The sequence below is a fragment of the Lipotes vexillifer genome, unplaced genomic scaffold (genome assembly GCF_000442215.2).
Source record: "Lipotes vexillifer unplaced genomic scaffold, Lipotes_vexillifer_v1.1 scaffold604, whole genome shotgun sequence".
NCBI lineage: Eukaryota > Metazoa > Chordata > Mammalia > Artiodactyla > Lipotidae > Lipotes > Lipotes vexillifer.
This window is the reverse complement of record NW_006798979.1, coordinates 1,812,793-1,827,034: the sequence shown is the minus strand read 5'-3', so window position 1 is coordinate 1,827,034 and position 14,242 is coordinate 1,812,793. Positions and strand designations below refer to the sequence as shown.

Below are 14,242 nucleotides of genomic sequence, written 5' to 3'. Positions count from 1 at the left end.
TTCCCTATAATGAGGATTTCTGTGGTGGGGGGAGGTTATTGTACTACACAGGGTAATTCAGTACACTATTTTTTTTTTTTTTTTTTAATTAACTACTAAAGGAAACACACACACATTCACACAATCAGTTTGGGCCCAAAAGATAAGGAGTCTTCTGAAATATACGAGTAGTTCTATTAACAGAAAAGAACAACAGCAGCAACAATGACAACAAAACTAGGTTCACTGAATGATTAATTTGAGAATATGATGTTCTACTAGGTAAGTAAGGTAGTATAAGAGGATATTCACAAAACTACAAAGGAACGGAAAAGAAATGCCAACTAAACAAAGGCAATTATTGAATCAAAGAAAAAGACAGATTCTAAGAATATTAATAAGCTGATCCTTTGTATAAGAGTTTGCAGATTCTGCATGGCATAAACGTATGAAGATACCCCAACCTTGAACTTAAATGATTATGGTCTATTAAAAGAGACAGTAAATATGAAAAGCACTTTATATATCATGATGCACTACACAAAATAAAATTATTGTTCTTATTTGAGAATGGGAGAAGGAAAGACTGCATTTAGACAAGACAAACATAGACCTTTGTGATTTCTTCTAAATGTAAATGTCATAGAATTGGAACGCCTGAAGGGGACAGAAGGTCACTTTGTCCAACCTTCAGGATTGAAGTTATAAACCAGCAGCCAGCGTTTTGTATTGGCTTACACAGTATATATACCAATGTTTCAAAATTTAGAAATTTTACACAACGAAGATTTATCAGCTCTTCTTTTTTTCTCCCGCTTTATTGAGATATAATTGACATACAGCACTGTGTAAGTTTAAGGTGTACAGCATAATGATTTGACTTACATATATTGTGAAGATTACCATAGTAAGTTTAGTGAAAATCCATCATCTCATATAGATACAAAAAGGAAAAAGAAAAATATGGTTTTTTTCTTGTGATGAGATCTCTTAGGATCCACTCTCTTAACAACGTAGCTCCCCTTTAAATGCTGGAAGATAAGGACTCACTGGCAGCTGCTTTCCTTAGATAAGGCCTCCTGAGCTCTCAAGTACCCCTCAGCCTCCAAACTTCCTACCTTCCCTTAAGCCCCGTCCACCTTGCTCATTTCCATTACCTGCCTGGCCTCAGTAGGAGATGAGCTTGCAAGCTGATCTGTAACATGCTAGGCTAGATAGAGAGAGAAGGACAGGCAGGTGGGTGGGCCCGGGGTGGAAAGCAAGTAAACGTGAGTGAGCGAACAGTGAGAGACGTAAGTGCTCATATTCTGGGTAGGCCCCTGAACTCAGTTAAGGAACCTATCCACACACTGCGCACGCTTTCCTCACGACACATGGAACTGGGTGGAGCAGACAGTTCCCAGGACAATGTCTTCTATTCATCAGCTCCCGTGAAACAACTGGGGCACCTGACAAAGAGTAAAAGGGAACTGAAAACAAACGAATGCATAACGTGTTAATGGCATTGCAGTAGTATAAAAAGTGTGATTTTTTTTCAAATAATCATCATAATCAAGTTATATTAAAAGACAAATTCCTACAAAGGCAATAATTTTGGTGTGTGCAGAATTCCAATCTCAAATCTTAACTTTTGGTAAATAAATACTAACAACGGCTTTGTGGCTGCTCTCAAACGTACACCAATCAGAAGGTCTTGAGGTTCATTCATCAATAGAAACATGGACACATCTCACTGTAATGCGGCAGAAACAGCAGCTGTGAAGTAATAAATATGGCCTTAGGTGGCCCCAAGGAACACTGCAGTGGCAGAGTGGATCCACCCTCCTGGTTGGCGAACATGGCTTTCAGCAGGGTTCATATCACAGAACAGAGGGTTCATGCACTGGGGATACTTGGAGATCATCTGATGATTCACTTTGCCTCACAGAGCGGGAAGAGTAAGAAGAAACTGGATTCAATTTGCTCTAGTGGGCTTTCTTTATCTTTTCCTTTTTGGGGGGGGGCGGGGTCTTTCATGTGCTTTAAAAATAATGTGAAGTCCCTAGGTAACTCCAAAAAGCTCAATGAAGCCTGAATGATCTGACACTGTTCAACACATACCAAGCTTTAAGACAGCTGAAGCTGCTACTGTGATTAAGCAGCAATTTAAACAAACAAACAAAGACTCCTAAAATACTCAATAGTTTTGAAGGAAATCTTTCTCCCTCTTTGAATGGTGCACAGAGGAATTCCTCATTAATTATCTGTTCTCTGAGTGGATTTATTTCTGTACATCCTTTTGAGAATCACTAATATACTGGTTCACACTTGTGGGTCATTTCTGTTAGGAAATTGTTTAAAGGTATATGAAGGCAGGGAGTAGAAAAGGAAATAAGGCCAAGGCAGAGAGAAGGAGGTGGAAGCGGTGAGAAAATGGAGGAAAGTAATGCCTTAGGACCTTGCGAAGTTCAGTCCATGGACTAAGGGGCACTTGGGAGCTGCTTGGAAACGCAGAATCTCAGGCGCTACCTACACCTACCCAAGTAAAATTTGTATTTTAATAAGATCCCTGGGCAATTCCTTTAATGTCAGAAAAAGATGAGGTACGGTAAGAGAAATTCACAACATGTCTTTATCTGGGTGATCCCAGACAACCTACAAAACCTGTCTGACCTTCATTTCCTCATCTGTAAAATGGAGATGACAATAATAGTAATATGATAGGGTGGTTCTGAGGACTGAGTGAGTTGTTAAATAAGAATAAGTAATGGATGTTCATTAGATTTTTGGTTTTAAACCTCATCAAGGTATTTTCTTAGTTCCTGGTTTAATGGGTATATTATTATATTATTTTAGAACATTATAATTTTAGCTGTTGAATTTTTTGAAACATTTTTCCCTAGGCAAACTAATAAATAATAATAAACTAATCCTTAACACAAACTAGAAATTTAAAATATACTCTGAAAATATGATATTACAGATATACATAAATACAGGCACACCTCACCTTATCACACTTCACTTTATTGCACTCTAGACACTGTCTTTTTTTTAACAAATTGATGGCCACCCTGCATTGAGCAAGTCTACTGATGCCATTTTTCCAAAAGCATTTGCTCATTTCATGTCTCTGTATCACATTTTGCTAATTCTCACAATATTTGAAACTTTTTCATTATTATTATGTTTGTTATGGTGATCTGTGATCAGTGATCTTTGATGTTCCTACTGTAATTGTTTTGGCATTTTTTAGCAATAAAGTAATTTTAAATTAAGGTATGCAGAATTATTTTTAGACACAATGCTCTTTCTGTACAATTAATAGACAACAGTACAGTACAAACATAACCTTTATATACACTGAAAAACCAAAAAAATTTGTGTGACTTGCTTTATTGTGATATTCACTTTATTGTGGTGGTCTGGAACCAAACTCTCAATATCCCTGAGGTACATCTGTAATGGGAGAAAACATACACGCTCATAAAATAAATTTAATAGGCACAAGCCTCTGAATAATTATCGTACTCTCATCTTTAATTGTAGACGTTATAAAAGGTTTTTGTCAGAAACAGACTCACAGGCATAGAGGACAGACTAGTGGTTCCCACGTGGGAGTGGGGTGGGGGAGGGATGGATGGGGAGCTTGGGATTAGCAGACGCAGACGATTATATATAGAATGGATAAAAACAAGGTCCTACTGTATAGCACAGGGAACTATATCTAATATCCTGTAATAAACCATAATGGAAAAGAATATGAAAAAGAAAATACATACATATACATATATATACATATATATATATATATATATATATATATATATATAAAACTGAATCACTTTGCTGTACACCAGAAACACAACATTGTAAATTAATTATACTTCAAAAATATAATTTTTTTTTTTTAAAGGTTTGTGACAAAACGGAGCCCGCGTGTCGGCAGAGCTGGAACTCCTGGCTCGGGGTCTCTCCCCTCCACTGCCACGGAGCTGCCCTGGAGCCCCAGGGGAGGGCGGCCTCACTGAGGCTGCCGGCTCTGGAGGGGCCCCACCAGCCAAAGCCACAACCATCCTGGGGACTGCGGGCCAGTTCCCTGAAACCTGGACCTCGAAGGCCACCTTTAATCACACAAAGAAAGGGTTTTTCCATTTGGAAGCCAACATGTCAGAGTAGAGGCGCCGCCCTGAGGGCACTCTCAGAAGGCCTGCTAGCTCCCGGGCCCACCAGGAAAGAGCAGCTTCGGCCCAGGTTCGGCAGCGCCGGAGGAAGGTGGGGACAGAACCGTGTGAATGAGCTCCGGAGTCTGAGTGCACCACAGTTTTCTGAAGAAGCAGGATGCTGACCTAGACGTGGAAAAAGACCAGTCCAGCAGCTGTATTAGAAGACATGTGGTATATATGAAGTTTGTGATCCGTGGGGGAAATTTTGCCAGGTGGCTGACAGGGTCTTGGTGCTCCGGCCGGGTGTCAGGCCTCAGCCTCTGAGGTGGGAGAGCCAAATTCAGGACACTGGACCACCAGAGACCACCCGGCCCCCTGTAATATCAATCGGCGAGAGCTCTCCCAGAGATCTCCGTCTCAACACTAAGACCCAGCTCCACCCAACGGCCAGCAAATTCCAGTGCTGGACACCCTATGCCAAACAACTAGCAAGACAGGAACACAACCCCATCCATTAGCAGAGAGGCTGCCTAAAATCATAATAAGGCTACAGACACCCCAAAACACACCACCGGATGCGGTCCTGCCCACCAGAAAGACAAGATCCAGCCCCACCCACAGGCACCAGTCCCCTCAACCAGCAAGACTACAAAAGCCACTGAACCAACCTCACCCACTGGGGGCAGACACCAAAACCAATGGAAACTATGAACCTGCAGCCTGCGGAAAGGAGACCCCAAACACAGCAAGTTAAACAAAATGAGAAGACAGAGAAATATGCAGCATATGAAGGAGCAAGGTAAAAACCCACCAGACCAAACAAATGAGGAGGAAATAGGCAGTGTACCTGAAAAAGGATTCAGAGTAATGATAGTAAAGATGATCCCAAATCTTGGAAATAGAATGGAGAAAATATAAGAAACGTTTAACAAGGACCTAGAAGAACTAAAGAACAAACAAACAATGATGAACAACACAATATATGAAATTAAAAATTCTCTAGAAGGAATCGATAGCAGAATAACTGAGGCAGAAGAACGGATAAGTGACCTGGAAGATAAAATAGTGGAAATAACTACTGCAGAGCAGAATAAAGAAAAGAGGATGAAAAGAATTAAGGACAGTCTCAGAGACCTCTGGGACAATATTAAACGCACCAACATTCGAATTATAGGGGTCCCAGAAGAAGAAGAGAAAAAGAAAGGTTCTGAGAAAATATTTGAAGAGATTATAATTGAAAACTTCCCTAACATGGGAAAGGAAATAGTCAGTCAAGTTCAGGAGGTACAGAGAAGTCCCACACAGGATAAATGCAAGGAGAAACACACCAAGACACATATTAATCAAACTATCAAAAATTAAATACAAAGAAAAGATATTAAAAGCAGCAAGGGAAAAGCAACAAATAATATACAAGGGAATCCCCATAAGGTTAACAGCTGATCTTTCAGCAGAAACTCTGCAAGCCAGAAGGGAGTGACAGGACATATTTAAAGTGATGAAAGGGAAGAACCTACAACCAAGATTACTCTACCTGGCAAGGATCTCATTCAGATTCGACAGAGAAATCAAAAGCTTTACAGACAAGCAAAAGCTAAGAGACTTCGGCACCATCAAACCAGGTCTACAACAAATGCTAAAGGAACTTCTCTAGGCAGGAAACACAAGAGAAGGAAAAGACATATGAAAACAAGAGGGAGGAGATATGGGGATATATGTATATGTATAGCTGATTCACTGTTATAAAGCAGAAACTAACACACCATTGTAAAGCAATTATACTCTAATAAAGATGTTAAAAAAAAAACCAAAATAATTAAGAAAATAGTAAAAGGAACATACATATTGATAATTACCTTAAACGTAAATGGATTAAATACTCCAACCAAAAGACAGAGACTGGTTGAATGGACACAAAAACAATAGCCATATATATATGCTGTCTACAAGAGACCCACTTCAGACCTAGGGACACATACAGACTGAAAGTGAGGGGATGGGAAAAGATATTCCATACAAGTGGAAATCAAAAGAAAGCTGGAGTAGCAATTCTCATATCGGACAAAATAGACTTTAAAATAAAGACTATTACAAGAGACAAAGAAGGACACTACATAATGATCAAGGGATCAATCCAAGAGGAAGATATAACAATTGTAAATATTTATGCACCCAACATAGGAGCACCTCAATACATAAGCCACACGCTACCAGCCATAAAAGGGGAAATCGACAGTAGCACAATAATAGTAGGGGACTTTAACACCCCAATTTCACCAATGGACAGATCAACCAAAATGAAAATAAATAAGGAAACAAAAGCCTTAAATGATTCATTAAATAAGATGGACTTAATTGATATATACAGGACACTCCATCCCAAAACAAGAGAATACACTTTCTTCTAAAGTGCTCATGGAACATTCTCCAGGATAGATCATATCTTGGGTCACAAATCAAGCCTTGGTAAATTTAAGAAAATTGAAATAGTATCAAGTATCTTTTTGGACCACAACACTATGAGACTAGATATCAATTATAGGAAAAAAACTGTAAAAAATACAAACACGTGGAGGCTAAACAACACACTACTAAATAACCAAGAGATCAGTGAACAAATCAAAGAGGAAATCAAAACATACTTTTAGAGACAAAAGACAATGGAGACACGATGACCCAAAACCTGTGACATGCAGCAAAAGCAGTTCTAAGAGGGAAGTTTATAGCAATACAATCCTGCCTTAAGAAACAGGAAACATCTCAAATAAACAACCTAACCTTTCAACTAAAGCAATTGGAGAAAGAAGAACAAAAAAACCTCAAAGTTAGCAGAAGGAAAGAAATCATAAAGATCAGAGCAGAAATAAATGAAAAAGAAATGAAGGAAATGATAGCAAAGAACAATAAAACTAAAAGCTAGTTCTCTGAGAAGATAAACAAAATTGATAAACCATTAGCCAGACTCATCAAGAAAAGAAAGGGAGAAGACTCAAATCATAGAATTAGAAATGAAAAAGGAGAAGTAACAGCTGACACTGCAGAAATACAAAAGATTGTGAGAGATTACTACAAGCAACTCTATGCCAATAAAATGGACAACCTGGAAGAAATGGACACATTCTTAGAAAAGCACAACTTTCTGACACCGAAGCAGGAAGAAATAGAAAATATAAACAGACCAATCACAAGCACTGAAATTGAGACTGTGATTAAAAGTCTTCCAACAAACAAAAGCCCAGGACCAGATGGCTTCACAGGCGAATTCTATCCAACATTTAGACAAGAGCTAACACCTATCCTTCTCAAACTCTTCCAAAATATAGAGGAGGGAGGAACACTCCCAAACTCATTCTACGAGGCCACCATCACCCTGATACCAAAACCAGACAAAGATGTCACAAAGAAAGAAAACTACAGGCCAATATCACTGAAGAACGTAGACACAAATATCCTCAACAAAATATTAGCAAACAGAATCCAACATAGCACTTAAAAGGATCATACACCATGATCAAGTGGGGTTTATCCCAGGAATGCAAGGATTCTTCAATATACACAAATCAATCAATGTGATAAACCATATTAACAAATTGAAGGAGAAAAACCCTATGATCATCTCAGTAGAGGCAGAAAAAGCTTTCAACAAAATTCAACACCAATTTATGATAAAAAGTTTTTAGAAAGTAGGCATAGAAGGAACCTACCTCAACATAATAAAGGCCATGTATGACAAATCCACAGCCAACATCATTCTCAGTGGTGAAAAACTGAAAGCATTTCCTCTCAGATCAGGAAAAAGACAAGGTTGCCCACTCTCACCACTATTATTCAACATAGTTTTGGAAGTTTAGCCACAGCAATCAGAGAAGAAAAAGAAATAAAAGGAACCCAAATCAATAAATAAGAAGTAAAACTGTCACTGTTTGCAGATGACATGATACTATACATAGAGAATCCTAAAGATGCTACCAGAAAACTACTAGAGCTAATCAATGAATTTGGTAGAGTAGCAGGATACAAAATTAATGCACAGAAATCTCTTGCATTCCTATACACTAATGATGAAAAATCTGAAAGGGGAATTAAGGAAACACTCATTTACCATTGCAACAAAAAGAATAAAATGTCTAGTAATAAACCTACCTAAGGAGAAAAAAGACCTGTATGCAGAAAACTATAAGACACTGATGAAAGAAATTAAAGATGATACAAATAGATGGAGAGATATACCATGTTCTTGGATTGGAAGAATCAACACTGTGAAAATGACTATACTACCCAAAGCAATCAACAGATTCAATGCAATCCCTATCAAAGTACCAATGGCTTTTTTCACAGAACTAGAACAAAACAACTTCACAATTTGTATGGAAACACAAAAGTCCCCAAATAGCCAAAGCAATCTTGAGAAAGAAAAACAGAGCTGGAGGAATCGGGCTCCTGGACTTCAGACGATATTACAAAGCTACAGTAATCAAGACAGTACGGCACTGACACAAAAACAGAAATATAGATCAATGGAACAGGATAGAAAGTCCAGAGATAAACCCACACACCTATGGTCACCTTATCTTTGATAAAGGAGGCAAGGATATACAATGGAGAAAAGACAGCCTCTTCAATCAGTGGTGCTGGGAAAACTGGACAGCTACATGTAAAAGAATGAAATTAGAACATTCCCTAACACCATACACAAAAATAAACTCAAAATGGATTAAAGACCTAAATGGAAGGCCAGACACTATAAAACTCTCAGAGGAAATCATAGGCAGAACACTCTATGACATAAACCACAGCAAGATCCTTTTTGACCCACCTCCTAGAGAAATGGAAATAAAAATAAAAACAAATGGGACCCAGTGAAACTTAAAAGCTTTTCACAGCAAAGGAAACCATAAACAAAACGAAAAGACAACCCTCAGAATGGGAGAAAATATTTGCAAATGAAGCAGCCGACAAATCCAAAATATACAAGCAGCTCATGTAGCTCAATATCAAAAAAACAAACAACCCAATCCAGAAATGGGCAGAAGATCTAAACGGACATTTCTCTAAAGAAGACATATAGATGGCCAAGAGGCACATGAAAAGCTGCTCATCATCACTAAATATTAGAGAAACGCAAATCAAAACTACAATGAGGTATCACCTCATACTCGTTAGAATGGGCATCATCAAAAAAATCTACAAACAACAAATGCTGGAGAGGGTGTGGAGAAAAGGGAACCCTCCTGCACTGTTGGTGCGAATATAAATTGATACACCCACTATGGAGAACAGTATGGAGGTTCCTTAAAAGACTAAAAATAGAACTATCATATGACCCAGCACTGGGCATATACCACTACTGGGCATATACCCTGAGAAAACCATAATTCAAAAAGAGTCGTGTACCACAATGTTCATTGCAGCTCTATTTACAATAGCCAGGACATGGAAGCAACCTAAGTGTCCATCATTGGATGAATGGATAAAGAAGATGTGGCACATATATACAAATGGAATATTACTCAGCCATAAAAAGAAATGAAATTGAGTTATTTGTAGTGAGGTGGAGGGACCTAGAGTCTGTCATACAGAGTGAAGTAAGTCAGAAAAAGAAACACAAATACTGTATGCTAATGCTTATATGGAATCTAAAAAAAAAAAAAGGTTCTGATGGACCTAGGGGCAGGACAGGAATAAAGATGCAGATGTAGAGAATGGACTTGAGGACACGGGGAGGGGGAAGTGTAAGCTGGGACAAAGTGAGAGAGTGGCATGGACATATATACGCTACCAAATGTAGAATAGAGAGCTAGTGGGAAGCAGCTGCATAGCACAGGGAGATCAGCTCGGTGCTTTGTGACCACCTAGAGGGGTGGGAGGGGGACGCAAGAGGGAGGGGACATGGGCATATATGTTTTTGTATAGCTGATTCACTTTGTCATACAGCAGAAAGTAACACAACATTGTAAAGCAATTATACTCCATAAAGATATTTAAAAAAGAAAAAGGTTTTGACACTATCTCAAATCCCTAGAAGTCTTAAGCCTGATACCTAGAAGCAAGAATGTGGCTAAACTTAAAAGGACGTCTGCCTGGACAGGTGGCTGCTGGCTCCACTGGTACCTGCCTGGGTGCTGTGTGTTTTTTTTTTTTTAATTAATTAATTTATTTATTTTTGCTGCTTTGGGTCTTCATTTCTGAGCAAGGGCTATCTCTAGTTGTGGCAAGTGGGGGCCACTCTTCATCACGTGGGTGCTGTGGTTTTACGTCGTTTACCCTTAGCACAGGTAGAAGAAGGGGGAAAGGGGGCTTCACGGGAGAGGCGGGAGCTGCAGTTAAAAGGTAGATGGTATCTGTACCAATATAAAAAGTCAAAGGAGGACATGCTGATGAAGGCATAAACTGTCTAAAAATTAAACACAAAACTGAACTCTTGGTGGTACCCATTAATACACACACCATAATTCTGAGTTTTCAATCTCTCTGCCACTCTGCCAGGAATTTTATGGGATAGTGTATGCCTCACCTAAGAGCATATGCATATGTGTGTGTGTGTGTGTGTGTGTGCGTGCATGCATGTGTGTGTGTTTGTGACAGCTGACAATGTATATGAAGAGAGATGATTTGCCGTTTAAGCAGATGCCATAGTGGGCAATGCGTGTTCACATTACAGGGCTGGGACTGAGGGAGGGTTAGGGGCACATACGCCTGACGTGGCCTCCTAGAGGGTTAGTCAGTCATGTCAGACCAAGTAATGAGCAAGTGAACCCAAGAGCATTACTCTATCTTTATTTATTTGATTTGTTTAATTGAAGTATAGTTGATTCACAATGTTGTGTTAGTTTCAGGTGTACAGAAAAATGATTCAGTTATACATACAGTCATATGTTGTTTTTCAGATTCTTTTTCATTATGATTTATCACAGGATATTGAATATAGTTACCTGTGCTATACAGTAGGACCTTGTTGTTTACCTATTTTACATATAATAGTTTGTATCTGCCAATCCTGGAGCATTACTTTAAAAGAGTTTAAATTCCCATGTCACTCTGAAGACCCCGCTCCCCAGGGACTACCTAGGAAAGACAGAGCGACTCCCCCCTGTGACTGGTGGACACGCTCTCGGGGAGGACAGCTGAAGCCAAGGGTGTCACAGGTTTAACTGTCCACATTCACAGAACACTTGCCAGGAATACAAGTTATGACTTTGTCTGTCTCCCTCTGTTTCTTTTTTAAGAGAAAAAAAAAAAAAAGTTCACTTAAGTTTTTTGTTGTTGTTAAGGAGCCTTTGTTATTCTGTGTCTCTGGGATGAAAAGTAGGATCTTGTTCTGATTCTCCATTCCCCAATATCTTCCTCTTTGGAAACCGAAGCTTAAAAAAAGTCTGTATTCAAGTGACCCAAGTTGGATTCTTTTGTATATCTGGCTGGAAATTCACTTAAGAAAAACACTGCCTTCTAATTTTTTGAGATGTCCCCAGTGGGACGAGACTGAGAGACCCCACTGGAAGGGGCTTAAAGCAGTGCCTGTGAAGATCCCTCTCATCACGTGAGGCCCGGATCCAGGTCCGGGTACCTGACAGCCACTGTGCGACAGCTCACAGGGGAGCGGTGAGCTGAGAACTGACTGATGGGCTGTGACTGGAACAGCAGCCGCTCAATGGACCCTCTAGAGAGTGGCTGAGGGTTTCCCACGCAGCATCTCTGCCCACCCTGCTATCTGCTGCACCTGCCCTGTTGACGCGGTGTCCCCAGCCTGGACCACATCTCCTTCTCGCAGACTCAGATGTCACAGACCAGCTCCCATGCCGCCCCGTGTGGATCCTGCCCTAACTTCCCGGGGCAGAATAAGCCACTCCCTCCACCTTGCTTTCTGCACAGCGCTGACCACCCTAGTGCGTGGTAACTGGGAGCCCAGGCAAGCTGGTCTCCCCTGTAAGACTCTGAGCTCCTCCTACCCAGAACTAACTGTTCGTGACCGAGCACGGCACATGACACACACTAAACGTGCAGAACAGTGACGTTTCTTTTTAGAACAAGAAGCCCACGTTAGCTGCAGCTGTGGCTTCCTTACCATTTAAAGACCCACAAGCAAGGGAGTTTAGAAAAAACGTGCAAAGTAAAAGGCACAGTAGGTCGAGGGCCCTGCTGGCCATGTTTGCCAGACCCAGCCATATGGCTTATCCTATGTTCTTTCACTCAAACCGCGGGCCCAAAGCGATGCGTGGAGACATTCTATAAAAGTATCTGAGCCCTAAATTATGACGCAGGGACAGACCGGACTCCTGGCTCTATTTCCTAGGCCTCTGACTCTGGGCAAGGCAACTCCTCTCTCCCAGACTTTCTCTCCTCATCTGACAACGGCAACCACATATGCAGGCGTCAAAAATGATAACCACTAAATCTACAAAGATCAACGGAAAGAGTTCCAATAGCAAGTAACTAAAACAGAAGAGAGAAGTGTTCATACATTTTGATCGAAATCGTGTAAAAATGTATCTGTACCTGAACAATAACTGGAAGGCAATATGCAAATAAAAACAATATTACTGAATGAACTATGAGGGGGTTTCTCAAATACGCTTCATTATTATTGTATCAAAGAAAATTGGGGTGAGGCCTTGCAGGGTTGCCACGGATATCAGACACAGGAAAGATCTTCGTCAACTCTGGGAAATATATAACTGTCATTTTGCTGTTGCTGTTATTCCTACCCCTACTACCAGCGGACCTGAATGAAAGATTCTTAAAATGGTTTGGAGACACACACATTCCTAGACTTATAAAGCCGCTATACTCTCAGTCCTCAGATGACACAGATTTAACATATATAAAGGTTTTAAAAAATAACATACACACTCTAGGAGTTTCCATACTTAATCAATACAGTTAACCTCCTGGAGATGTAAACCCCCGCTCTTCTAAGAAGCAGAGCAGGTTCCACTCCCTGGCCGCCCTCAGAAGGAGGTGGGAAGAGACCACACTCTCTGAGGCCAGCAAGGCCCAGGAGAGAACGAGAGGGTCCTGCCGGAGCTGATGGGCTAAGAGTACAGCTGGGAAAATGCATCTCCAGAAATTCCTCAGCTCTTCCTTCAGAACCGCCTAGAAGAGATGCTTAGTCATGGAAGCTTCATAAACATGGATATTAAAAGTAATCCTAGGACTCCGAGGAACGCCATTCAGTGAGACCCACAAACTGCTCCAGCCTTACCCTTTGTCGACACTGGCGTGGACGGCTGCAACAACCCCTTCCAGGACGCGGAGAGGGTCCGCCGGCCCCCCGAGGTCAGCACTGCCTCCACTGCGAAGGGAGAGACAGAGAGAGGAATGGAATCAGAAGAGGATGGCTCAAGCCTCAGAAGCAAGTGGGCATTTACACTCGGATGAATCCAGCTGGATCTCGGCACAGCATATACCGCCAGCTCATAGCCGTTCGTGGTATATGCAGCCCACAAGGGTACCAAGTCCTATACTGCGTGCTAAGGATGTGGAGATGAAACCTCTGCCCTTAAAGAGCTCACAGTCTAATACAGGCTTGTTTTCCTACCAAGAGAGTAGAGGAAAAGGGGGCAAAAAAAAAGGAGAAAGAGAGAGTAAGAAAATCTACTTGCATTCTGTCATCCAAAAATTCAAAGATATACTCAATGGGCATTAAAAATATGAGCTATTTTAAGCATTAAGTATATAATAATCTAAATTCTCTAGTTGGCCTTTTTTTCAAAACACTAATATTTACATGGTACTTACTAGGTAGCAGGCACTGCTAAGTGCTTCACATACATCGTGACATTTAATAATCTCAACAGCCCACGAGACAGGCCCTATTATGCCCATTCTACAAATGCATATGTCTGGAACTCTACTGAATTCTGAAAATGTAACAGAGGAAAGAGAAGTTTTAGATGAGTTTTTGAATAGTTTAAGTTATATGATTTAAACCAACTGCTGGATTCAGTATGTTCATCCCTTTGTCATTTTATGCCTACTAAATTTCACTAACTTTCTAAAACGTAAATGTTATGGACATAGTCAATAGCAATTTGTTTTCCTTTGAAAAAGAGGTAGGTGAACTGAAGTTCCCCTTCCCCCCACTACTGAAAGATTTAATTCATTTTTTTTTCTTTTCTTTT

General features: G+C 40.3%; 1 protein-coding gene across 1 annotated transcript in view; it reads right to left on the bottom strand.

Annotated features, from left to right (window-relative positions):
• Positions 1-14,242, bottom strand: part of NBAS (NBAS subunit of NRZ tethering complex) — a 360,677-nt gene that overhangs the window by 52,681 nt on the left and 293,754 nt on the right. Inside the window, exon 47 of the mRNA XM_007471211.1 lies at positions 13,324-13,413. Coding sequence (XP_007471273.1) covers positions 13,324-13,413 — 90 coding nt within the window. The remainder of the gene's footprint in view (positions 1-13,323; positions 13,414-14,242) is intronic.